Source organism: Strix uralensis, chromosome 7 (assembly GCF_047716275.1).
Source record: "Strix uralensis isolate ZFMK-TIS-50842 chromosome 7, bStrUra1, whole genome shotgun sequence".
NCBI lineage: Eukaryota > Metazoa > Chordata > Aves > Strigiformes > Strigidae > Strix > Strix uralensis.
Window position 1 is genome coordinate 18,729,575 of NC_133978.1, and position 25,510 is coordinate 18,755,084.

The 25,510-nt window shown below is 43.2% G+C and overlaps 2 protein-coding genes across 7 annotated transcripts in view; one reads left to right on the forward strand and one right to left on the reverse strand.

Annotated features, from left to right (window-relative positions):
- The window catches only part of ADK (adenosine kinase), a 291,237-nt gene extending 287,498 nt beyond the window's left edge, over positions 1–3,739 (reverse strand). For 2 of the 3 annotated variants that reach the window (XM_074874604.1, XM_074874602.1), the window contains exon 1: positions 2,603–2,744. In XM_074874604.1, coding sequence (XP_074730705.1) covers positions 2,603–2,658 — 56 coding nt within the window. In that variant the 5' untranslated portion in view covers positions 2,659–2,744. Of the gene's footprint in view, positions 1–2,602; positions 2,745–3,179 lie in introns of those variants that run through there. The other variant, XM_074874605.1, reaches the window with a different exon arrangement.
- AP3M1 (adaptor related protein complex 3 subunit mu 1) lies at positions 3,018–23,764 on the forward strand. 4 transcript variants are annotated; one of them, XR_012629649.1, is made up of 10 exons: positions 3,018–3,133; positions 12,811–13,086; positions 13,802–13,973; positions 16,299–16,436; positions 18,427–18,512; positions 18,889–19,022; positions 19,678–19,885; positions 21,255–21,399; positions 21,692–21,882; positions 22,714–23,764. XR_012629649.1 is itself a non-coding variant. In XM_074874597.1 (9 exons), the coding sequence occupies exons 2-9, from the start codon at positions 12,814–12,816 to the stop codon at positions 22,812–22,814; spliced, it is 1,257 nt and encodes a 418-aa protein (XP_074730698.1). In that variant the 5' UTR covers positions 3,018–3,133; positions 12,811–12,813; the 3' UTR covers positions 22,815–23,764. The 4 variants fall into 4 exon arrangements, 3 of the variants coding, with proteins under 3 accessions (XP_074730698.1, XP_074730700.1, XP_074730699.1); XM_074874597.1 differs by lacking the exon at positions 21,692–21,882; XM_074874599.1 differs by lacking the exons at positions 3,018–3,133; positions 21,692–21,882 and adding an exon at positions 11,351–11,584.
- The last annotated feature ends 1,746 nt before the right edge of the window (positions 23,765–25,510 follow it).

Sequence of the window (25,510 nt, forward strand, 5' to 3'; positions counted from 1 at the left end):
TAGCAGGGATTTGCACCCATCAATAAAGACAATGCAAAACCTGCCACCCAGCAGATTAATGTCAGCACAACACATTGTTGAGCTGGGAATGCTAGTTTGGGTCTCGAGCTTTGTGTTCAGCTCACTGGGTGGCAAAAGCTGGACATCCTATATCGCTTTCAAACAACTTTAGCTGAACCCGGTCAGCTTTGCCTACCTCATGAGGGAGCAGCAATATTTGCTTTCCTTTGCCTGAAATCAAAAGGGACTTAAAAAAAACCCCGTATGTATCCATGAAACCTGATGCCCCTTTGAGAGAGAAAATGATGAAAAAAAATATTGTTGATAAGGTACAGCTTATATTACAGAGTGGAACTCAATTTTTTTATGTCTTTTTTTATATTAAAATAGTTTTTGTGGGAGCCACAGGGAAGATTTCGGTTCGTAGTATATGAGGGAATAAGTAAGGTGCATGACGATCCTTGTTGAGTCCATTAGACATGGTCTTCTGAAGAGGCTGGAGTTTCAGATCTAGATGTCAAGAACATGGAATTCTCCTCTAATTCGTGGTACAACAAATATGAAGTAGTTAGTTCCCAAATTTCTCAAGTGATTTTTCACTTCTTTTCAAATCTGTAGGTTAACTGTTTCTAATGCTCCCAAGCATACATAGCAGTGCTTCGCATTAACAACCGAACCTCATTACAAATACAACAAAGTCAAGGAACCTCAACCATTTTGGCACCTTCCGTACCAGCTTTTAACACGGGACAAAGTCCCACAGAAGCACTCAGTCAAACATGTTCTTGCGGCTATCTTCAAACGAGTGCAGAGGTCTGCCAAAGCTAGTCCAAACACCTCACCCGCTTCACAAGTCCAACCTGTGGCCCACAGCACACATTAACTCTACTTGATCACCAGTTAATTATGGCATTTCTCCTCTTATGAAACAGAGCTAGTCTAGTTTATACTGAAATAACTTGACACAGAATTAGAATACACAAGCTCTAACAACGTTCCTCATGTTTTATCTATCATACCTTACAAAAGTATTACTTTCAGTTTAATCAGTTGTTATCAGAGCATGTCACCACAGCTTTTCATTTCATTGTAAATATCCTTTACCTTTTTAACTCAGTACCCTAATAATGTTCTCAAATTTTTCATTTTTCATGTTTAGGCTTGAAGCAGGTAAAATGCGGTTTCCTCTAATAAGCTTTATAAACAGAAACATTACAATCACCAGTTTCTTGCCCCACCTTGCTTTAAGGCCCACGGAAATGACTGTTGCTTTTTAATTACAACCTTACACTGCTGCCTGCCGTTTATTTGCTTACAGAGCTCAGTTATATTTTTCCTCTTCCACTATCTGCAACTGAGCTTGTCAACTATTATTAGACTTGAAAAGTCACTCTGCTGCCAAAGGAGCAAGTACCCTGACTTTGACAAATTTAATAGGATTAGTTCTTTCAGTAAGGACATCAGTACGAAAAGGGACTCTTCTCACCTCAGTACTAAAGTGTATCTCCTTTATGCTATATTTGAGCAAGTTATTAGTTACCGCCAAGGTAATTTTGGACCTTTCAGGCCTTATGTCATTAATCCTCTTCATATACTGAATACTTAAAAGGAGATCAGCTATTTTACAATTATATTCCTGTCTGAATAATCCCGAGAAAACAAACCAGAAACTGCACCCACACAAGCTCCGCTATAGCTCCCTCAGTACTCATTTTGCCCTTCCTGCACTGAGAAACCTTGTCTTTTTCTGCTATGACATTTAAAAATAAATGGCTTGTCTCTGTGCAGGCCATCAGTCAGATGGGATTCAGTCAGTGACATGACACAGTGATCACACAAACAAGGAAGTATAGCAAATGGCACAGATTATTTCAGTATGAAAATGTTTAAATGTATTCCACGTGTCCTGAAGAAAATGTGTCAACATGTTAACGGGGATTTTTAGATAGCTAAATTCCTGTATAACGGGGTAAGAGACGCTCCTCAAGGGTATTAATCGGGGCTTTCAGGGGATATTTTCGAAGACGAAGAGCCCGGGGTGACGACCCAAGCCGTGTTTCAGTGCCGGGAGGCGCAGCTGCAGGCTGCATCCCGTTTCACCGCACGCCCCTGCCTAGGTGCTCAGCAGCTCACTCGCACTAACCGACCCCGGACTGCCCCAAGGCACAGCCAGGGCCCCGCGGCAGCAGCGCTCCCGCCCGCCACTGCCCCGGCTGCGGGGCGTCCAGCCCGGCGACGCCCTCGGGCAAACGCCGGGGCCGAGCACCGGGACCCGCGGGGCGGCCGCCAGGACGGTGGCGGTGGCAGGAGCAGGAGCCCCGCGGCGGCGGCGCAGGGGACGGCCCCGCCGCCCGCCTCCACGTGCGCCCGGCGCCGCCGCGATGGGAGCGCGGTCCCGCGGCGGAGCTGCCCGCACCGCACCGCGCCCAGCGCAGCCTGGCCGAGCCCGGCCCGGCGGGACCCTCCCGGCGTGACTCTGACCGCGCACCGCGGCGGCACGTGTCTCGTCCTCCACCGGGGGCAGCACCGGCGGCACCCAGCAACGCTCCGGTAGCCGCTGGGGCTTCTTCGTGAAGAAGAGCCCCTCCCCGCCGCCCGTTACCTCAGTTGCTTTTGCTCCAGCTTGAGCTTCTTAGCTTGCGGCTCCCCCGCTGCCATCTTCGCGCTGGGCGGCGTTCGGCGCGCTCCGCTCGGCCCGCCCGCCCGCCCCGCCGACCGCGCCGGCACCGCCACCGGGGGGCGGGGGCGGCGGGGCGGGCGGCCGCGCCGGGCGCCTGACGGGGAGGGGAGGCCGCGTCGCCCGCCGCTCCTGCCCAGCCGTGCGCTGCCGCGCCGCCCGCCCGAGTGATTTTAGCGCCTGGAGGGAGCCCAGGTCCGCTGCCCGCCGCCGAGGCCGAGAGCCGCCGGCGGGCGGAGGGCGGCTGGCCGCGGCGGCGGGACCGGTGGGGCTGGGAGGGGTAGGGGGGGGCGCCCGTTATTTGCCGCTCAGCGCAGGCAGCGCCCCGGCCGCCCGCGCCTCCGCCGGGGGGCGGCCCCGCGCGCTGCCGGGCCTCGCCGCCATCTTGGCCGCTGCCCCGGGAGCGGGACGGGCCGAGCCGGGCCGGGGCGAGCGGGCCGCACCGGGCCGGGGGAGGTACGTAGGGCGTGGGGGATGCCCGGGCCGCCGAGGGAGGGCTCACCGGGGGGCGTGGGTCTCCGCGTTCGGGGGAAGCGGCGGCCGTCGCGGTGGGGCGGGTCTCGGCGGCAGCCGCGGGAACCCCCGCGCGGCCGGAGCCACCTGGGCCCGGCCCCGTCCGCAGCCGCCGGCAGGTCTGTGTGGCTGGCGTGGGGCAGGGGTGACAGCCCTGGCAGCGGTGGTAGCGGGAGACGGCCCAGTAGATCTGAGACTTCCCGTTTTACCCGCGTCCGTTTTCGTTGTCCGGTGTCCATTTAAATACAAAATTATTTCCGCGTTTGAATAAAAAAACCTGTTTTCCTGGGCTCTGGTGCGTGCGCCGGCGCCTGTCAGAGCTGCGGGTGTGCGGGGCCTCGGCGTGAGGTCGGGCGGCGAAGCGGCCGGGCTGGCTGCTGCTGGGGGTCTGCCCGGGGCGGTGTCCCCGTCCCAGCGGGATCTCCACAGGTTACTCTCTGAAATGCTAAGCCGTGGTGAGAAGGAGGGGTTATGCACAGGGCGGTCACTTGGTTTAGTTTTTAGGGGATAAGGCACAGGGCCTGCTGGAGGGGTTGCAGGAGCTGCCGTTCAAAGCTGTATGCAAACCCGACAGCAGAGCTCCGCCAGGAGAGGCAGGGGGGGGCTCCAGGAGGGGTAGCACCCAGGTCACCTGAATCTTTCTACAGCAGCATTGCTGCGAACATAGTGGTTCTGGTCATGCGGTGCTTGATTAACCAGCAAGGGGCACCGTGAGGGTAGATTTGCGTAATACGCACTGGAAATTCATCTGTTACCATCCACCCCTGTGTATTGCATATCGCTTCTGCCCTGTTCAGTACCTAACAAGGTAACTGAGTGGAGGTTGGTGCTGCTTTTCTTCTGTTTCAGTGCTAATCTGCTTTGAGGTAGCAATGCACGTACCATCTTTTCAGTATGATGAATGATTTGTACCCATTAAATGTTGATCAAACTGGAGGAATAGCTTCACCATTAAATGTAGCCACTGTATAAGCAACCAGGCAAAAAATCATACTTGAATAATGAAAATTTGTGTTCGTAGGAGGGAGATTGCAGTATGGGAGAGGAAAAGCTATTTTGCAAGAAAAGCACCAGCAAATTAAATTATTCATGCAAACGGTAAAATGTTGGAAGCGGTGTTTTACAAAAGAACTGGCTATGCCAACCATGAGAATGATTCAGCTGGCAGTTCCCAGGAGGCTTCTCATTTATTCAGAAAAACCCGTAAGAGTGATATTTCACTGCAAATGTCTAGTTTTGTAGTTTAGTAAACATTGGGTGCTAACTCAAAAACACAAGCAATCCTTGTTTTGAAAAAAAAAAAAAATGGGACAAGCAGATTCTTTCCCATCTGTGTGCACATACTACCTGAAAATTCCTTGCAGGTGGCAAATTAAACATTAAGACCACTCCACACGCTCTTAACTTTGCTGTCCTTGTCCAGAAATGAAATTTCCTGTTGTGCAAAACAGCTATGCACCACTAAGTCCCAGTTACTCTTTCAAACAAAGCTCTCCTTACAAGCAGTTCTGCATTAAGAATCTTAAATAGAAACTTTGTCATGAGAATTCATGACAGAGAAATTGAAGTCCTTGAGACAGAGAGGTCTGAACAGCAGGTGACAAGTGGCAGCTGTGCTTCATGGCTGTAATAATGGGAAGAAACCAAATTAAACCTTTTTAAAATGTTAAGTTCCTTCCTGATATTTCCCTTTTATTTTCCCCCCACTTACAGCTTCCTGTATAGCTTTCAAAACTTGGTTAATACACAGAAAATAACTGAAATGTTTTTTATGCTTTTTCAACATAATGCATGAGAGGCTGCTTTTTAACAGGAACTTAGAAGATTCTGTAAGACTTAGTATTCATGAACCTGATTTTATTCATATAGGGTGGAAGAATTAAAGAGTGCTGCTCAGCTGTCTTCTCATAGAAGAGAAGGGAGGTAAAAATGGTTATATACCTTCTTTCTACCATCTGCGTTTGGGCTAGTTGTGGCGGAGTACACACACATTAGTAGGAGCTGCAATTTACAGCAGGGTTCCAGCGATACTTGTTGGCTCTGATCTAGTATTTCAGTAGTGCATGGCTCTTTGGCACTGTGCTTGTCCTTTCTGGAACCTTGAGTGCCTCTTAAAATAGAGCCTGTGAAAAAGAGCAGTATAAAGCTGGTAGCACTGTCGCTCTGGCCCGTCAGACTTACTGGAGCAGTGAACTGGGAGACCACAATGGAAAACATCTTCCCAAAGAACTACTGAGATGAGGCTTTGATATCCTGTGATCGAATCCGGTTAAATCCGGTTGGCGGCCAGTCACGAGTGCTGTCCCCCAGGGCTCCGTTTTGGGGCCACTTCTCTTTAATATCTTTATTGATGATCTAGATGAGGGGATCGAGTGCACCCTCAGTAAGTTTGCAGATGACACCAAGTTGGGTGGGAGTGTTGATCGGCTCGAGGGTAGGGAGGCTCTGGAGAGACCTGGACAGGCTGGAGCGATGGGCTAAGGCCAACTGTAGGAGCTTCAATAAGGCCAAATGCCGGGTGCTGCACTTGGGCCACAACAACCCCCAGCAGCGCTACAGGCTTGGGGAGGAGTGGCTGGAGAGCTGCCAGTCAGAGAGGGACCTGGGGGTGTTGACTGACAGCCGGCTGAACATGAGCCAGCAGTGTGCCCAGGTGGCCAAGAAGGCCAATGGCATCCTGGCTTGTATCAGAAATAGCGTGGCCAGCAGGGACAGGGAAGTGATCTTACCCCTGTACTCGGCACTGGTGAGGCCGCACCTCGATGACTGTGTTCAGTTTTGGGCCCCTCACTACAAAAAGGACATTGAATTACTCGAGCGTGTCCAGAGAAGGGCAACGAAGGTGGTGAAGGGTCTGGAGCACAGGTGTTATGAGGAGCAACTGAGGGAACTGGGGGTGTTTAGTCTGGAGAAGAGGAGGCTGAGGGGAGACCTCATCACCCTCTACAACTACCTGAAAGGAGGTTGCAGAGAGCTGGGGATGAGTCTCTTTAACCAAGTAATGAGTGATAGGACAAGAGGTAATGGCCTCAAGTTGCGCCAGGGAAGGTTTAGACTGGATATTAGGAAGCATTTCTTTACAGAATGGGTTGTTAGGCGTTGGAATGGGCTGCCCAGGGAGGTGGTGGAGTCCCCATCCCTGGAGGTGTTTAAGAGTAAAGTTGACTTAGTGCTTAGGGATATGGTGTAGTTGGGAACTGTCAGTGTTAGGTCAATGGTTGGACTGGATGATCTTCAAGGTCTTTTCCAACCTAGATGATTCTGTGATTCTGTGAATCCTGCTGTCTTGTTCAGAGTTCTCCATGGTTTGCCTGGAATATGAGCCTAATTATCAGTCTGTTCCTGAAAATCCTGTTGACAGTAAATGAGTGACAAGATACCTTACTTGTGTCCATTTGGTCCTCACTTACCTATTCAGTACTGCTTTCAGAGAGTGAATTTCTTAAGTGGTCCCTTAGTTGTCCTAAAACATCTGATTCAGATGTAAATTGTGTTAGAAATGTTCCATCTTCATGTAAAAATGTAGGTTTAGCAATGAATTTTTAATTGTTGGGGTTTTTTTCTATGAAACTCTTGCTTTTTCAGCTTTTACAGTAAAGCTTTCTGTTCTTGCAGGTCCCGAAGGGAACTGCAGTTATTCAGTATCTAATAGTGTTCGATTATTCAGGATCTAACATTGTTCTGTTGACAAGAGATGGAACTATCTTGCCAGCAATTAGAAGATTTATACTGGAACTAAATTGAACAGAGGCACCATGCAAATGTATTATTGGAAAGCTCATCAGTCAGTAGATGAAATGCTGCACAAATATGCAGGCTGTGATTGTTACTGGTAAAAGCATGGAGGAAGTTGGAAATTTTGTTATGGATACCAAACACTGATTTAAGACAACTTCAGAGTATTCTCAAAGGACTACTTCATTTTAAAAACAATTCCAGAAAGTTACTAACAGTGTTTTAAATGAGAGTAAAGATAAATAAGATAGTAAAAATAAATAAATGTATACTGAGCATCTGGGAAGCAGTGTTTAGTCTTTAATAGGGATGATCTTGCTGATAAAATATGCATCTGAGTAGTTGTACAGACACAAGTGCTTTATGGTGTTGAGTTAGAAATGATTTGGTTATGGAAGTTTTGCTTGATTAATGGAGAGGGACACCAGGCAGTTCTTAAGAAGGATTATAAAAATGTTTTTACTTTAATGTGCAGATACTTAAGCCATGGGCATCTTGTAAGTAAAAAGATTAATGATACTTGGGCAGCAGCAGTAAGATATGCTAACAATGATAGGAGCCTTATGAAAACAGTGAAATTACAGAACATTCACATTTTAGCAAGATCGGAGACTTCCAGGACTATCAGTTTGAATCACAACTTCTAATGTTGTGTCAGGTTGGTCCAGCCAGTTATACATATGTTCAGAGGTGCCATGGTGGCTGTCTTGAAAATGTCATTCAAGTGTTTAATAGGACTTCTCTTCATTAGGTTTGCTGTTTTAAGAGCTGGTGAATGGGACTGGGGAGTTGGGGCAAAGGTTGTCTAGTTTTGCCACATTTGTGACACAGTTTGAATTTATAGGAAAACCAGCTGGTTGTGACAAAAATACTAGCTTTAAAATAGAAATAGAACTGCCTATCTTAGCTTAATTGTTTCTCCACATTAATTTAAGCATTTGATTACTTTCCATTTGCTTGTCACTAGAAGTTCATTTCCACAAATCTGTAACAAAGGCTCAGACAGTCCACCCCCACTAATCCTTCCACCTTTCAGAGCAGCTGTGCCAAATGCCGGGAACATGGAAGCTGTGGAATACTTTCCCAGTGATAGTCCCAGTTTGAGCTGTTTTCAGTAATTACTACTAGCTCTAAAGGGGCATTGCAGAGGTCAGTGATCAATTCCTCACTTCCTGGTTTTCAGAGCTTTGACTGTAACTCAGCTCAGTGTTAAGGAAAAGCAGCTGGTAAGAGTCTTTCTGCATTAATTACATTTTAGAGTACTTAATTGTAGCCAAGGACAAGCATGTGCAATCAGTCTTTTTCCCGTGCTTGCAGCCTTTCCTTCTTGCCAATGAGCTCCACTTTTGTCTTGTGAGCCTGCTGTGACTTCAGTCCAGATGTTTCTGTGCCAAGAGATTGAAAAAATAGTAATGTTGCAAAATCCAGATTTAGTCAAAAGAAAAGATACAGACTTGGAAACAGCGTATTGAAGGCGCCTTAGTTAAAATATTTAGTTCTTCTGTGAGGACTTCAAATTCTGGTAGGATGGAAATGACTGCAAAGAATCACGTGTAGTTTTGCATGTCAGAGCAGGGGTGGGAAAGCTGAGAAGAAGCAGAAAAACCTCTGTTGGACTGCTTGTTGTTGCAGAGCCTGTCAGATGCCTTTCAGTCAGGCAGTAGTATGGAAGGCTGCCAGCCCACTGAAAATGAGCTTGGATGGCTTGCTCTGGACAAAAGATGCAAATAATAATCCACGTACATCTTCAGTCTAAAGCAGAGAGGAGAGGCATGTCCTTTTGAAATAGTCCTAGAAGCATACTTTCGGTATTTTACGTCAAGTGGTTTTATGCTGCCATCTCAAAGTGGTGTATGTGTATGCTTCTGCACAGGTACTCCCACGAGTCTTAAATTTTGGTGGTGTGCTTTTGCTACTGTTTTTTTAAACTTACGAACTTTGAATCAAGACCTTTACCCTCAAAGTGCTGCAGCTCTTAAACATGCTTTGCTGTTTGTCCACAAGTATTAACTTGACCTATTGGTGTGAGGAATCTTGCTGTTACTAGATGGATTTCTTATGTTCAGCATTTTTTAATCTTTTTTTTCTTTGCCTATCTAATGTTCTGATGAGATAGAAGAAGGTAGGGTACTGAGAAGTTAATTCAGGGATGTCTACATGTCTGAAATGAAATCTGGCACTCAAAAATAGAGTAGCAGGGAGATCTTCAGTATTGGGAGCACTGTAAGCAATTTTTGTTAAATAATAGCTTACATAAGGTATTTTTGTAGTAGTACCAGTTGTAAGGTATCCAACGTGAAATCCATCTTTAATTGGCTGATGCCAATTGCTTGACAGTGTGTAGGATAAATCAAATTACTTAGTCTTGCATATAACAGACTGATGTCCCCACTGCCATAAGAGCTTCTTTATTCTGGTCCACCTGCTTTGTACTTAGGTTGCAAGGAGAGAGCTTCAATTTTCCAGTGCTTCAAATTAGCAGCAAATTAGTGTACCGCTAATACTTGTGAAGGAGAAAAGGAGTATGTGAGGGGTTTTAAAGGGAACTCTTACTCTAGAAGCAGAACAATTATGTATCATGGGAAATCCTGTAATTCCTATCTTCCAACCCAGAAGACAGGGTAGGCAGTTAGGTGGAATTTTACTGCTCAGTTTCCACAGATACTGTAAAGCTGTGATCTGCCAAGCATGGTCCCCAGGATCAGTTTGCTACTCCAATTCAGCACAAGGCCACACCAACACTCGTTAATGAACACAGCCAGTACCTGGGCAGCTTGGGGCAGATGAGTAAATAGGGGCAGTGGTCCAGTGCTACAGCCTTTTCTGGCTACCCATGCCCTCCCTCGATTGTATATCAAGTCATGGTCTAATACCCTAAGTGGAACTTAGGGCAAAAGAAGAGGCCCTGCTAACACAGACATTTCATGCACCAGGAGCTTGCTGTGGGCACAATAGAATGAAGTGGCTGTGTTTAGGTAGCAATTATGTTGACCTGCTGCGTGGCTCTGCTTGTTAAAAGTATATCGTGACAAATGCAGTCACTTCTGATCAATAGAATCTGTAGGAGGATTAACAGCAGGACAACTGTTAGGGCTTAAAAACACTGTCACGTGTATCTGATATACTTTGTGAGAGTATCGTCCGAAGCTGCCTGCAGTCCAGCATGGCTTCTCCACAGTGGGCTGTAGATCAAGTCCTCTAGAAATGGAGTCTTACTGGTGCTGCTTGTATGGAAACTCCTATGCAGCTTTGTGTGCATTTACTAGGAATTGGGTCTTGTATTTGTTAACAGATATGCTATTGTATCCATATTAAAATGTACAGAGAACTATTCTAAGCTTTATAGCTGATCACCTTCATATGTTTGGGCTGCCTTGGTGTGGAACAATACTGACATTCAGTGGTTGATTATACTTGCCACCATTGTGTGACTATCCAGGAGATTTTGGAGGGTTTTAATGTTCAGCGCTGGCTAAATTCAGAACATGTTTAGTTGAACTGGATTAAAGCAGTTGTGTCAAGGCTCCTTTATAAGAATGTTGTGCTTACGGTATTAAAATTGTCTGTTTTTTTAACAAACTAAATTAGAGATTACTTTGGGCTGGGAGAGATACAATAGAAACACGCAATAATGCTTCGTGGCTTTGTTTTCTTTCCCACTCTTAAGCAAATTGGCAATCACAGTTCCCAAAAGAACTTCCTCTTATGTACCATACTGGCTTAGTTGGATATTTCTGTTCACATTTTGACTATTGGTCTTTTTGTGTCTACCACCAAGACAGTGTGTGCTCTTAGCCAGAGGTACCTAAGACCTGACAAGGCCCCAGTGAAATGAGCACATTGCTGTCATGCATGTGAAGGAACAGCTGGAGTTTAGAATTTGAAAAGCTGGATCTTGGCTCCCTTCTCACATCTGCTGACTTAGGTGGAGGGAAATAACATGCTAACTACCTTCTTTAGTAGTCCTTTTTCACTTCTCTGGTGAGCTTTGGAAGGCATACTTTTTGTTTTGTCAAGATTTGTAGGGCCAGACCATTTATTTTTCAGTGTTACAAGCATGTTGGGAAGTCAGCCTAGTACTCTGGGCAGTTTAGATTCAGACACAGCAAGAAGAGCTCACTCTGGATGGGGCTGAATGCTTATTCCAGTGTTTTGGAATGAGGCTTAATCATACAGTGTTTGGACTTCTTAAAATCAGGGCGGGGGGCTGGGCCAGTTACATCTGGATGCTTCTGTGCCGTCTTCATATTTGTGTGGCAGAGTTAACATTAGCAAAGGACCAAATTTTACCTGCATTTTATGGCATGATCCTGGCCAAACATCCTAAGATTAATAAAAAAGCTATGATAGGTTTTTGCTAGATGTGTTTGGCTTCTCTTGGGCATGCAGAGTTGACAGTGGTCTTCCTGTTTCAAGGTGTGGATGCCCGGTAACTCTTTGGCCTCTTTCCAGTAACTCTTTGGCCTCTTTCCAGTCACGTTTGAATTCCGCCAAAGGCTAAATAAACTTCAGTTCAGGACACCTCCATTGCCATCATCTGCCCATTTCCACCACCTCCTTTGTGTCAGCTGTAGCACTCTGGCAATGTTGCATCAGGAAGCTGATCTGACCAGATACTTGTTCTTCTGGGACAATTTATAGCTGGACCGGTTTCCTAACGTAGGTAATTGCAGAGCCACAAACCTGCTCAAATGTTTTTTTACCTGGAAGGCAAAAGGGATAAATAGCAAGTGGCAGGGGCAGCTTCTTCAATAACAGAATTGAGTTTATGCAGGATATAAGTACCAGGTTAACTTAACCTTGAGGAGCTGGTGCTTGGGTTACAATTTGTTTGTTTTGTTTTCTAAGCCTGAGTTTAAACTTGGACCTTATTTTTGTCAGAGGATGGTTGTGCTGCAGGTCAGCTAAAACATTATATCTGTCTCATGTAAAGGCTGAAGAGATAAACAAGTCTGATAGCATTTGTCTCTTCTGTAGCTGTGGAGAAAATAGTTTATTCACTTCACTTGAATCAACAACTTAGTTCACTTACTATCTTGTTGAAAGTTGAGAAATAGACTGGGAATTAGTTTCTTAAAAAGGCAGATAAACTTCTTGTCCCATGAATAAAATGAAGGATCAGTGGCTGAGGCATGTTATTTGTAAATCTTTGATGATATAAGAAAAAAACAGTTACATTCCTTATCTGCATTTCATACTCCCCTTTTTCATGAGTGAGTTTTTAAGCGTAAAACATTTTATGTAAACATATTTCATGTGTCAAGCATATTTGAGGCAATTTTACTCATTAAATCAGATTTAAACTCCTAGTTTTGTGTACATTTAATGAATTCCAACCCTTTAGCCAAGTGCAGCTTGACATAAAACATAAGTAAAAGACTAATCAACCAGCAAATAAAAACCACTTTTCTAGTTCAGTGGCTGGAAGCTGACAAGCTAAAGATCTGTATCTTTAAGACAGTGCAATTCTTAGTTATGTGTGTAAATGTTATGCAAACTCCTCTGACATAGGAAATTCTATGTATAAATTATCCTTACGTGTTGCCAAACATGTTTAAGTAAGTGTCACCTCATGAGAGTCCGCTTTTTCTTTAAGAAATAAATTACAAATACCAAATAGGGGCGAAAGTGGAAATCAAGGGTGCTAGCTTCTTGCTTACATTGTGATATGTTAGTGCCTTAATCCACCATGAAATATTTTGTGGTGGAGCGTTCCTCTAAGTAAAGAAAATGCAATTTAAAGAAAAACAGCAAAGCCAATCTTAAACTCACAGTGCATGTTAATAAAGAATAACTGTTTTAAGAAAGGGAATCTGGGAGAAGAAATAATGTCAATCCTCATGTCCTTTTGTTTATTTTAACTTCTTTGAATGTGTTTCCAACAGAAAATGATCCACAGCCTGTTTCTTATAAACTGTTCTGGTGATATATTCTTGGAGAAGCACTGGAAGAGCGTTGTGAGCCAATCTGTGTGTGATTATTTCTTTGAAGCTCAGGAGAAAGCAATTGATGTTGAGAATGTGCCTCCTGTCATCTCAACACCACATCACTACCTCATCAGCATCTATCGGGATAAAATCTTCTTTGTGTCTGTCATACAAACAGAAGTGCCACCACTCTTTGTAATTGAATTTCTGCACCGAGTAGCAGATACTTTCCAGGTCTGTCACCATTAAATAATTTTAACATTGAAATAATTCCAAGGGAATTTGTGTATAAACTTCTTTTAAAGAAAGGTAATAAACTCTTCTGTCAGTGACTTTCCCTTTTGCAATTTTTAGCTCAAGCACTGGTTTATAGAGTACAAAGGAAAATAAGGTATATTTTGTGTATTCATTTGTAGTTACCAGTGCACATGCACTAAAACCCAAGTCCCAGTTTGTAAATGCTGTCTTTTTTCTGTAAGCTTTTGTACTGTTCATGTTATATAGATGAAAAGAAGGAGCTTGCAGTCATGAAGTGCTCTGTAGGGAGGAAAGAGCTGCGAAGCTTGAGTCAGTTTTCAACCTCTTTCACAGATAGTGTAAATAAAGGAACCTCTGTGAAGACCAAGCATTGCCAAAAGATAGTCTCCTTATTTTACAGGAGTCTTCTAACTGAAGTTGTGTTAATGTTCACAAGTGGGAAAACCTTTGGGACATATAATACTAGTAAACCAGCTTACATTAATTTCACTGTTCATTCTGTCTTTATTTCTAATTAGATAATAAATTTAACATATGATGCCATCGGACTATAGAAGTAGCTAGTCAGTTTAGGCACTAAAATTCCTTGATATATTGGAGGGTTTCTGTAAGCAAAAAATGCAAACAAAATTCTGCAAAGCATTTTAATAGGAATAAAAATCCTCTCCTTTGTAATCTCTAATTTGTTTAGGATTACTTTGGCGAATGTTCTGAGACGGCAATTAAGGACAATGTAGTAATTGTGTATGAGCTTCTAGAAGAAATGTTAGACAATGGCTTTCCACTGGCAACAGAATCTAACATACTGAAGGAGCTGATTAAGCCTCCTACAATTTTGCGCTCCGTGGTCAACTCCATCACAGGTATGAAAAATAATTTTCAGCGGTGATTGGCTGCTTAAAAACAAAGCCCCATCATGCTTCAGAGTGAAAAGATAATATCTTACTGGTATGAATCTGTAAGGTAAGGCCACTGTCGAACCACTTCTCACAATTAAGAGCTGAATAAAAGCAATTTCCTTCTTATTTGCAGTTCATGCCTGGCCCCTTTGATATCCCCAGAGGCAGGACCACAGCTGCTGAAATCCCTCAGGAATTGCAGTTCCCAGCACAGACAGCACATACTGTAGGCAGGTGCTCTGGGATAGGTACAGAGCTAGCCCCAAGCCTTGAATAACAGAGGGGCATCGGAGAAGGTTATGCGTTTTGTAAGAAATTATTATAGAGAGGTATATAACAGATATCTAATAAATCTTTGCTGACTGGGAAGAGATAGCATGAAGGGAAGCAAGTAGCCTGTCCTCAGCCTCCTCCTCAGCCCCACCACCATCAGCATCCATCAAGTTTGGAGCTGGTTTCAAGCAGTTGTAAACGGGTATGTCTGGCACTGACAGAGCCAAATGTCTGTCAGCTGAGCTGGTGGAATCTGCTTGTCTGCCAAGTGGGTGCAAGGGAGGTACACCGTGAGGTGTCACATGGGGACAGAGATATGCGAGATGTTTGCTTGCACGTTGCATTAGTGAAGGGTAGTAGGTGGGCTGCAGGGCCACACAGAGGTAGTGCTTGGACGAGCTGGTCTTTGAGGTAGCACACTTTAATCTTTTGAGTATAAATCTCATCAGTTTGAATTTCTGTTTTTTGGTCTTTGGTTGTTTTTTGTTTTTTTTTTTTTAATGTGGTTTTGGATGATAGTAGTTATGAAAAATACCTATGATGTTAATGGACTAGATGCACCACTGTAAGGGGAATTAAGACTCCTGAAGCCAAGGGTTGCAGCATCAAATCCTCTTGTTTCATCTAAAGCCTTATTAGAATTCTCTAGCAGGCTAAAGTGCCTGCCCAGGGCAGCCTGCATCTTGTCACTGTCAACAGCTCAGCGTGAGCCGGTGGGAGATGGCAGGCAGCCTGAGAGCTCTCCCACCTACCTGGCCTGGCAGCCCAGCCTGCGTAGCACTGCTGCACCCAGCAAGGCTGCTGAGGGACACAAGGCACAGACACAGCAACTGCTCCCCTTCAAGATGCAGTGGGAGGGAGGAAATGGTTGCAAATCCTCCCCCATGTGTTATAGCACCGGGGTTGACTTTAGGGAGGGATTTTCCTGTGTGGGTTATTTCACTAGCTCAAAAGAATGAAAAATTCTGTTTTCTGCCTGCTAGGAGAGGGCGTACCTAGCAGGTTGTGTAGAAAAGAGAAATGGTGGCTGCCAGCCTGTCAGTGAAGCTGTCTGACATGGCCGGACACACTGCTGTATTCGTTGTGCTAAAGGACACAAGCAAGCATGAGCTGTGGCCCTGTCCTGAGACCTCCTTCTAGCAGAGGGAGTTACTTCCACTATACTGGGATTCCAAGATCAGTCATTTAAGCCTCAGAAGTGTTAAGTTTGGGGTTTTTTTCCTTTTTAAAGAGTCATCAGTTTACTTTATAACTGGGTAGCTCAGGAAGCCCTTTTCTAACACTGTGTGGTAAGAACCAGAAGCCGAGGGTGACAGCAAGGCAAGAAGGAGCAGTGGCATCACTGTTAAGGAGCCCAGAAGTTGAGCCAACAGGTCAGGGTCAGGATCGGGATCAGATGGTAACAGGGTCATCTACAGCTCAGTGATTGCCTGGAAAGTCCATCATGATGAGAAAGGTCAAGCCAGAAAGTCAGGTCCATGGGCCAGGGTCTGGATCAGTTTGGCATGTGGTCAGGTGTGGATGTGGCTGTCATGTTGCTGCAGGGTAGCTTGGGTGGGTACCCAGGGTGAGAGCCTCAGCCGAACAACAGCTCCCAAGCGAAGGGGGTGGGAGCCCTCCCTAAGGCTTCTTCCACGTCTTTCTTCATAACAACTCTCATCAGTAAATCAGCCCTGAAGACAGCCAGCTAAAACTCTTAGGAGAAGGGGGAAGTGTGCTTAAGGCCCTCACAAGGAGCTGTAATGTCCTGAATTGTAGTGTTTAAATCCTTCGCAGGATCTAGCTAACTCCTTCTGCTAACTTGAGCCTTGTATTTTGTGTGCAAAATAGTCTTAAAACCGTAAGTCTGAACACATACTTAAAGTGCATTCACATTACCGAATGAATGAAATTTTTGCGGTCCAGGTTCTAGTTTGCAGTTATTGGGGGCAAATCTTGATTTGTTTCTTAATTTTAGCAGTTGAAACATTCCTCTTGTGATTAATTACTGATTTTGACTTCCTTTTCATTTTTAAGGCAGTAGTAATGTGGGTGACACACTTCCCACCGGACAGTTGTCTAACATTCCTTGGCGCAGAGCAGGGGTAAAATACACAAACAATGAAGCCTATTTTGATGTTGTTGAAGAAATTGATGCAATTATAGACAAATCAGGTAAGATGCCTTGTAAACTCATTCTTGTTTGTTGCATGTTTACATTTAGCTGCTGATGTTTAGAGAGAATACAGTCCAACCACCTTTTTGTGTGTGTTTTATGTACATGAATCTATATCTTTAAATAAAAATATACCATTTAAAATGATGTCCCCAAATGTATTTCTTCAGTTCATCTTAAAATAGCAACATGCTCTAGGCTACTTCCAAGAACATCCACAAGAAATATATACTTTGATATTTTCTGTTTGTATATTGATTGTCTCTTAAGAGATATAAATGGAAAAAAATAGTTGAAGTCTTAGATGTGATGAGAAAATTATCTTCCATTTTTCCTGCCAACAATTTACTGTAGTCCTCGTAGGCCCTCAAATGAGCAAGACAAAAGCTTTCATTAGCTTTCTTCCGATAGCAAGACAAAACTTGGTGCAAAATAGCTGGACAGTATTGTTTTCCTTATATATAAACTGGAGCCAGGTACTATGAAGCGTAATAATACTCATTTCTTTTCTGTAAATGAAACATGATATCTTCAAATACAAACGTCTTTAATCTGAGATTTAACTTTGAGGAGGAATCTGATAACTTCTGTGTAAATGTTACCAGTGCCAAGAAGTAGAAGAAAGTGATCCATAAAGAAAACTGCTAAACTGTGGACAGGAGCCTGCTGGTTTGTTCATCATTGGGGCCATCAGTTCCTAAAGTTTAAGGCTGCAAGACACCATTTCGTGGTGGTATGGAGTAGGGAGCAAATCTCTGATTTCTTCATTCAGTGCTGCTGTTGTAGCAGTAGTCAGTGTTGTTTTGGTACTGTACACCAACTCGACAAATGCTTTAGCCACAGTTGTCACTGGATAGTCATAAATAGCTATTGTGCAGCTCTTACTCTCACCGACTTGAAATTAAAAGAAGGTGGCAATCACAGTCAGAACACCCTGACAGCTGTGTTCAGGCTCCTAGCTCAGTAGGATTCCCCAGAGTAGTACAAGTGCTTAGTCTGAGGAGTTTTAATCCAAGACCATGTTTGTATTTCTGTATGTATTTCAAGCCCAATCAGTGTCCACTGAATGTTTAAATTTTCTACTGAGGATCCACAGCAGTAGTCATGGATACTCTTTTCTGCCCTGGTCACCTGGGGACTAGCAATGCAAGAATCTTTCTTCCTAACCTTCACTAGGACTAAGAAGTAGATAAGGTTGCTCCCCTACAATAGGGATGTTATCTTGTTTCATAGGGATATGGTTAACTGCTTTCATCTGAAACAAGATCTCTTCTTTTCAGAAAAAGTATTAGCCCACAGTTTCTCCTTCCCCTTGACTAGATCAGCAACAGTTTCTACATATCTTCTAAAATAACCTTTGCTTGTAGGGCTAATTAGTCCAGACTCCTGCTCATGCCTTTCCGTCTTTATAGGGCATTTAAGGAAATGAACCTTTCCTGGGTAAGATGCTTCGTATTCTTGGTTTGGGGTTTTTTTGCTATAGGTTTATTTAACATCCAGATGAATATGTAATCCCGCTGTTAAACAAGCCATGCTTGTGAAAGCCAAGGTTATCTGGAGCTTTCTAGCACAAACTTACTGTGTTTTGATGTTGACTGTTTTGATGTGCTTCAACTTCCCTGCACCACTACACAACTTGCTAGTTTTCTGGAGACAGGGGACAGGGATGAAAGGAAGGAAGATTCAGAGCTTGCATATTCTGAAATTTTTATTTGCTCATTGCTGGCAACCAGTTCAAGCACACCCAGTAAAAGTCCCGTGTAACAGCTGGCACAAGTATAATTAGCTGATTTGGGACAAGCTGTTTGCTCTGGCTCATGTATTTCAGCAAGCTGCCCAGGCCTCAGGTAACTGGAATGACCTTTCCTATCTGTGCTTGGCATGTTCTTGAGTGTTGTGCAAATGTCATCTGTGCCCTCTAGCTGTACTTCACATTTGTTAGGCCCTTAATAATAATGTTAAGATAAATGTCTTTTTTTTTCCCCACAGGTTCCACAGTCTTTGCAGAAATCCAAGGTGTTATTGATTCATGTATTAAGCTCTCAGGAATGCCAGATCTTTCTCTTTCATTCATGGTAAATTTAGTATATAATTGGGAATTTTAATTGCTCAGGATTTATTTTTCTTAATGATGAGAGTTAAATAATTTTAAGAGTGCAATCACTACTTCATGTGTTACACATACAAAAAATAACAAGTTTTGCATTGTATTGTAGAAGCTGCTGCATTGCTCAGTGGTTGGAATGGCTTTTGTCTGTACATAAAAATACACTCACAGGAACTGCTATGCCAGATCAGACCAGAAATCCATTTAGCTCAGTAATGTCTCTCAGATAATGGCTAGGAATGATACTTAAGACTCTAAGAATTGGGAATTATGTAAAGTTCAGTAGCTCATTCAAACTGCTGATACTTGTTGAGGTTTTACTTACCACTTTGCCACTATTACAGAACCCACGGCTGCTGGATGATGTCAGCTTCCATCCATGTATTCGGTTCAAACGCTGGGAGTCTGAGAGAGTCCTTTCGTTTATTCCTCCCGATGGGAATTTCAGATTGATCTCCTACCGTGTCAGTTCACAGAAGTATGTTTCCATTTAGACAGGCTGGTTCTTCAGATACACCATCTACTGCTTTCCAACTGAGTAACTGCAGATTTCTCCTTGCTGGGGTGGGGAAGCGGCATTGTTGCTAAAATGCATGTTTGCAGGTTTGTCTCATCTGTTGCTCTGTCCCCACTAAGACAAGAAAACAGTTTTTCAGTGAGCTGCTGGTACTCAGCAATCACTTTTTCAGTGGGATAAACCACACATGATGCAGGGCTGTTCATTCCAGTAATCCCTGCCGCTAGATGCTTTGTGGCTAAGTCTCTGTACACATAGAGGACTCTGATCTTCATAAAAAGAATAAAGAGAAAATGTCTCAACTGCAGATACTTGCAAACTAAGTCTGATTTGACAGGTGGCTGTTCTGAGAATTGGCTCAGTGAGATAACTTTTAAAAAAATAAACAGATAGAGGGAAAGAGATTAGGACAAGTGATTTGAAAAAAAATCTTTTTTTCCTGTGATTCTCTGCTAATAAAATCACTTCAGCAATGATATTGAAGAGCTGAGTGTCACATTTCACTTTTGAAACAAACTGGTTCTAACTTGAATACCTGCCAGAAATATAAGGACTATTTATGAGAAAGAGCACAGAAGTAGCCAGGCTGCATTCAGCTACTGTCTTCTCTTTTCAGCTTGGTGGCAATTCCTGTATATGTGAAACACATGATCAGTTTCAAGGAAAATAGTTCTTCAGGAAGATTTGATGTTACCATTGGACCAAAACAGAATATGGGGAAAACAGTAGAAGGAGTTGTCATGACAGTTCACATGCCAAAGGCCGTACTTAACATGAACCTCACTGCTACACAAGGCAGCTATACGTTTGACCCAGTTACTAAAGTAAGTCTTAAATTTTTATTTATTTAAATATCTAAGATGACATTAGAACAAGTCATACATATTGCAGAGCACTGCAGTAGTGTTCCACACTTAGTAGAAAACTTTCCCTTCAGCGTACATTTATTAATTAAAATCTCTCTTTAAAATTTACTTTTTCAAACTTAGATACACGCCAGTTGTGATTTCTGATTTTACCAGTCTCCCTTTCCTTCCTCTGTTTTCCCCTGCTCCTTCACCCACCTAGTATTTTTCTTTAGTGGATGCTGCAGTATTTTGCTGGTGGTTTCAGCTATGGTATATTTTGCAGTCTATGTTCCTTAAAGCATACTTATCTGGAGAAAAGGCAGTAGACTTGAAAAGAGGTAGCCAGAAAGATGGGGAGCAGGAGATGAGAAAAAAACCTCTTCCAAAAGATCTGCCTGAAGACACACAGGAAGGAAAACAAAGGGTCTGAAAAACTCTATCTTGGGAGTCCTGCTTTCTTGCCTTTGAGCTGGGGTTTAAGACCTAAATTTCATAAAGCTCCTGAAGCTTCTTAGTACCCAGGAACCATTTCACTGAAATGCAGTCTGAGCCAGACCTTTCTGCTGGCTCCAACACCCTGCTCTGAGCTTTCCACTGCCCTTGGAATATCTCAGTCAGCAATTGATTTGAATTGTAAGTGAAAGCTCTCCAAGTAACATTTTGTTTCAAAAAGAACAGACCTTGATCTTTTAAAAACTCTTCAAGTCTCCTTTCCTCTCTGCAGAAATAAATTATACTGTGTTTTTATCAAGAGCTGGGATAACTAGGTGGATTGTAACTGCAGAAGTTTGTAGAAGTAGCGAGAACTGAGGTTTTTCTGCATTTATCAACAATTCTCAGTTTATGATAAGAACAAAAAAGCCCCTCTTTTGGGTTAGTAAAGGGTCAACTTGATTCTGTGTGTCTTTTCTAAAGTGTAAGAATCAATGGGAAACAAGTGACCCTTAGAAAAGTTACTGTAGTTTAAACATCTTTTGCCAAGTGCCTTGCTCCTGTCCTCCTCATTCTCGTGTTTAAATTCCTGTGACCTTTGTGCTGGTTACTCTCCTTGCTTCATGGATCTAGCCAACGCAGTCAACAGGAACCATTACTAAGCGAACAAGATGAATTAAGTGCACAGACCAACTAAGGAATGCTGACAGGGCAAAAGAAATGCTGGGAAAGAAAAGACATCGTACCTGCAGGAGCCCTAACCATGCCATCTCCCAGTCAGTGGGATAATTCTCAGGGCTACCAGGCTACTTTCTGTACCCAGCCTGCAAACTAAAAGCTTGACATGAACTTGACCTCATAGGTTGTTTCCTAGAAAGCTACTGCTACTATTTATTCTCTCTTTCCTGACAAGGTGTTAACATGGGATGTCGGCAAAATTACCCCTCAAAAGCTACCAAACCTGAAGGGCATAGTGAACCTGCAGTCCGGAGCCCCCAAGCCAGAGGAGAATCCAAGTTTAAATATCCAGTTTAAGATACAGCAGCTTGCAATTTCAGGTGAGTGGGTGGGCGTTACGTGGAATTGGTACTGATGGGATGAGTAGCAGTAGGAAATGAAGTGGGAAACTTAATCTTATGATTAATTAGAGATGCTGATCTGAAATCAGCTTGGTCCAAAACAGTAAAGTCTGGTTTACCCAAACCTGACAGTTACCCTTGCTGGAAGACTCCCTTGCTGGGAATTGTGAATTCCCGATTGTTTTGCTTAAGAAAGACTGTGAGAAGTGTACAGAAGAATAGATTTTTCTTTGTTGACTTGTGCATTAAACATGCAAATTTATCTTTTCAGTGAAGAGTGATGGATGATGATTTAGCATGCTGCTCTTGACTTGCTTTAGCCTTGTACCACTAAAGCCCTTTCTAGTGGTCAAAAAACTCCATTAATTTTAAAGAATGCCCTTCTTATTCTTTCCTTCTGGAGCTGGTTAGATTTTCATCTTCAAAACAATCTGCAAGTAAAATCAGAATGAAGTCTATAGGGTAAGTGCAAAAGTAAACTTAAAGCAAACAAGGCCTCGGTCTGCAAACACTTAAATCGTGCAAGTTGTCCATATGTACAATCCTTCTGCAAGCAACCTTTGCAGGATTAAGGCCCTAACAGAGCAAAGGCTCAAATTTGGAAAGGAGGATAACTGAAGGCAGTAGATGAGAACTGGTGGTAGTACGTGTAGTACATTTCTAGGTAGGTGCAAGGCTATGGTCCTTTTGCTTCCTAGGCTACTTCGCTGAGGAAGTAATGGTTAGTTGTTGCATAAGAACAGAATCCTGCAGTTTCCTGTTAAACTTGCAACCCACTAGTTTAAATCTAGCAAAACATAGTGAATCCAGTGGCTGGATGCCAGAGGTAATGGACCTGTGAGAAAGCAGGGAGGGGACAACCTGAAACTTTTAGGTAATTAATAGCTACTGGCAAGCCTCAGTTAACAGTGAAAGGATTGCTGGTCCTTGCAATTATGATTTAGAGTGAAAAGAATTCTAAAGCTTGTCCTTTGCTTCATCTACATTATCAGAAGCAAGTGTAGTGTACAGAAGCTGTGAAAGATACTCATTTGTTCAGTAGTTCATCCCTTGGAAGGATGATGTTGGCTCACTGAGTAGAACAGAAAAAAGTTGTTGCCCTGCCAGGGCAGCTACAATTAGATGACAAGAATGGTCTCTTCTGCTGTTTCAAACCAGATGAACTTGTGAAAGTAAGGAAAATTAGCTTCCTAACCAATCTTAACATGCTTCAAGAATGCAGGACTTTTAAACAGACTGACATGATTTCTAGCATTCTACTCTTAACTTTCTACTTCTTTTTGTCTTTTTCAGGGCTGAAAGTGAATCGCCTGGACATGTATGGAGAAAAATACAAGCCTTTCAAAGGTGTCAAATATATTACAAAAGCAGGAAAATTCCAAGTCAGGACATGAGAAGATGCTCTACTTCCAAGAAGAAATTCCCCTTAAAAAAACTTGACTGCTTAGTGACTTATGTTGCTATTAATTAGGTGCCAATTAATTAATAGACACTGATTAGTTTGGGATCAAAGCATTTGTGCACAGCAGCTCTTAAAATTAAAGCATAGCTTAGTTTTTTCTTAATATGGCTTTAAAATAAGGTACTTCTTTTCTAATACACCTTCACTCTTTTTTTTACTGAATTGTTGTGCTGGTGAATAGTTTGATATAGGTGACCCACAAAATGTTGCAAACACTACACTGCCAGTCAGATACCAAAGCCCAGAGGCCAAGCACATTATGAAGGCCAGACAGGCCACTGGAAAATTCTTGTGGCGGCACATTTTGCTGCTGCAGCCGCCTGCAAAGAAAGCTCAGCTATTCTCACAGCCAGCTGCAAGCTGGCATTCCACGAAGCATCTTGTAATCCCTTCAAAAACAGAGAGTAGCAGTGAGAGGGGCAGGGGTCCCACAGGGGCCTGGGACATAGCAAGTGTCACTACTGAGAAAGAGCTTCTGATGAAGAAAAAAATAATTTCCTTGTTGTTTACAAGAAATCGCCTTTCTTAAGAAGCATTTGCCTTAATCAGCTTTCATTTGTGCCATCTGCAGATGAGCTGATAAAAATAACATTCTGCATTAAATCTGGGAGGTGATTGTTGCTTCAGTAATCCACTTTCTTTCCATTATATCGCATCATGGCCATCATTTTTTTTAAGAATACAGTTGCAGAGAGTAAGATCTATTTTTTATGTGAAGCCTTTGCTTTGATTTAGATGTTCCACTTGTTCGAAGTGGATGCCACCAGATTTGTGCCGTGTGTACGTTGGAGCGTAGCTTTTTAGATAGCACAATAGAAGTGTCAAGTGTATTTAATGGTTGTGTGCTTTAACGTTATGAAATAAAGGGAACTCTACTGCAAATACATCTTCTCTTGTGAAATGTTCGCGCTATTGTAAACTGTTCATGATGCTCTTAAGCAGGAGACATCTGATATACAATTAAATGCTGACTATTTGCTACATCTTTACTGAACTTAATATAGCTGCACAGGGATAAAGTTTAGAAAGGACATTTAGGAGCATGGCAGGTAAACTCCCTTTCATCTTTTTTAGTTTTAAATGGAGGACAATTAATGTTCAGATTATGACATTGCAAAGACACAACAGTGATTATGCAGAGCTGACTAAACTTTTCCTTGTACACCAGCGTAAGCTTGTTATCTCTGTAAACCAATGTGTGCTCCACAGTACCTGTCAGGTTTCAAACCGTACACTTGGTCTGTACATAGCAGGCTGAGAAACACAAGTTCAGAATTAAGGGTGGGATACTGGAGAATCTTTATTTCCTTAACCTGTTTGGCTTACAAATTGATGACTAGGTGCTAACTTGGCTTCAGACAAAGAATAGGAACTGAAGTCAATCAGTAGGCAAAATTTCAAGTACTGGGACAAAAAATGATCTGGTCTGAAAAAAGGAGGGGGAACCCATCTGAACACTGGCAGTAAGCCACTTAGGAAATGAGCATATATTCTCTGTTGGTAACTTTAGTAGTATCACTAGGGTAAACTTGGCCACAGACAACCATTGTGTATTTCTGAAATTACTGCAGATTAGCGTAAATAAAACAACACTTCTAAAAACCAGCACCTGTAAGAAAGCCTTGCATTTGCATAGACACAACACTGGGTATTAAAAGCTACCAACCTCCTAGTCTACCTTTTTCAACCAGAGAAACATCCGTCAATTCATTACTCATCTTACAGTTCCGCTCCGCATTTCACAGCAGATGGTATCCTTCAGTTATTTTACTAGAAGTCTTGTCTTCAGATGTAACTGATAACATCCCAAGCTTCAGTCTGAGTAGCCAGAGCTGCTCTCTGCATTAGCAGCCTGGAAATGCTGCACGATCTCCTTTCAGAACTGACACTATTACTGATTCCAAACATAATGTAATACCAAAACCGGCTAGCCTTAATGCCAACACTGCCCTTCAGCACGTTACAGAGCAAACCTTGCCAACCTTCTGTACCTCAGGCACCCGGGAAGCACGCACAAATCTGCTGTCTCTGGAAGAGATTTGATCCATACTTCACGCCAGCAGAAGTCACTGTCAACAAGAATTGCGCTCACTTGGTAGGAAACCACCCTGAGCATGGAGATGGTTTTCAGCAGGAACAGTGTTTGTTGTGTGAAGCTTATACCTTTTGCTGTAGGTGTGCTGGCTCCCGCCATTTCTCCAAACACAGGAAACTTGACTGCAGAATCTGCAGAATCAGAACTGTGTTCATATTCTCCCTGTAATAAAAGAATTGCACCAGCACCTGTATGAATAGTACAGTTTAAGAAACTGGAGGATGTCATTCTTGAGGAATTAGTACTCCCACTTTTGATCTCCCCCTCTCTAGGTGTCCAGTTCTGGGAGTGCTGACACAGGTGATTGTCTCTGAGGTTCTCATCCTCTCTCCGGTATGGGAAGAACTATGTGATCAGTATGAAATCTGAATTTTACCAATTATTAATAAATTCCAGATGCCTTCTGGCACTGTGGGACCATGTTTGGTCCTACAGCACCAATAAATGTTGGTTCCACAAAGTCAGAACATTACATGTGCTGGTAGAAATTTTTAGTGAGAAGAAGTGTTTATAGGAGGTTCTTACTGTGAGGG

Excerpts from the sequence above, each read along its gene's own strand:
- AP3M1 (XM_074874597.1), top strand. The coding sequence starts at position 12,814 with ATGATCCACAGCCTGTTTCTTATAAACTGTTCTGGTGATATATTCTTG. Across the intron at positions 13,087-13,801 it reads GAGTAGCAGATACTTTCCAG|GATTACTTTGGCGAATGTTC; the intron begins GTCTGTCACCAT and ends TAATTTGTTTAG. Across the intron at positions 18,513-18,888 it reads ATCTTTCTCTTTCATTCATG|AACCCACGGCTGCTGGATGA; the intron begins GTAAATTTAGTA and ends CCACTATTACAG.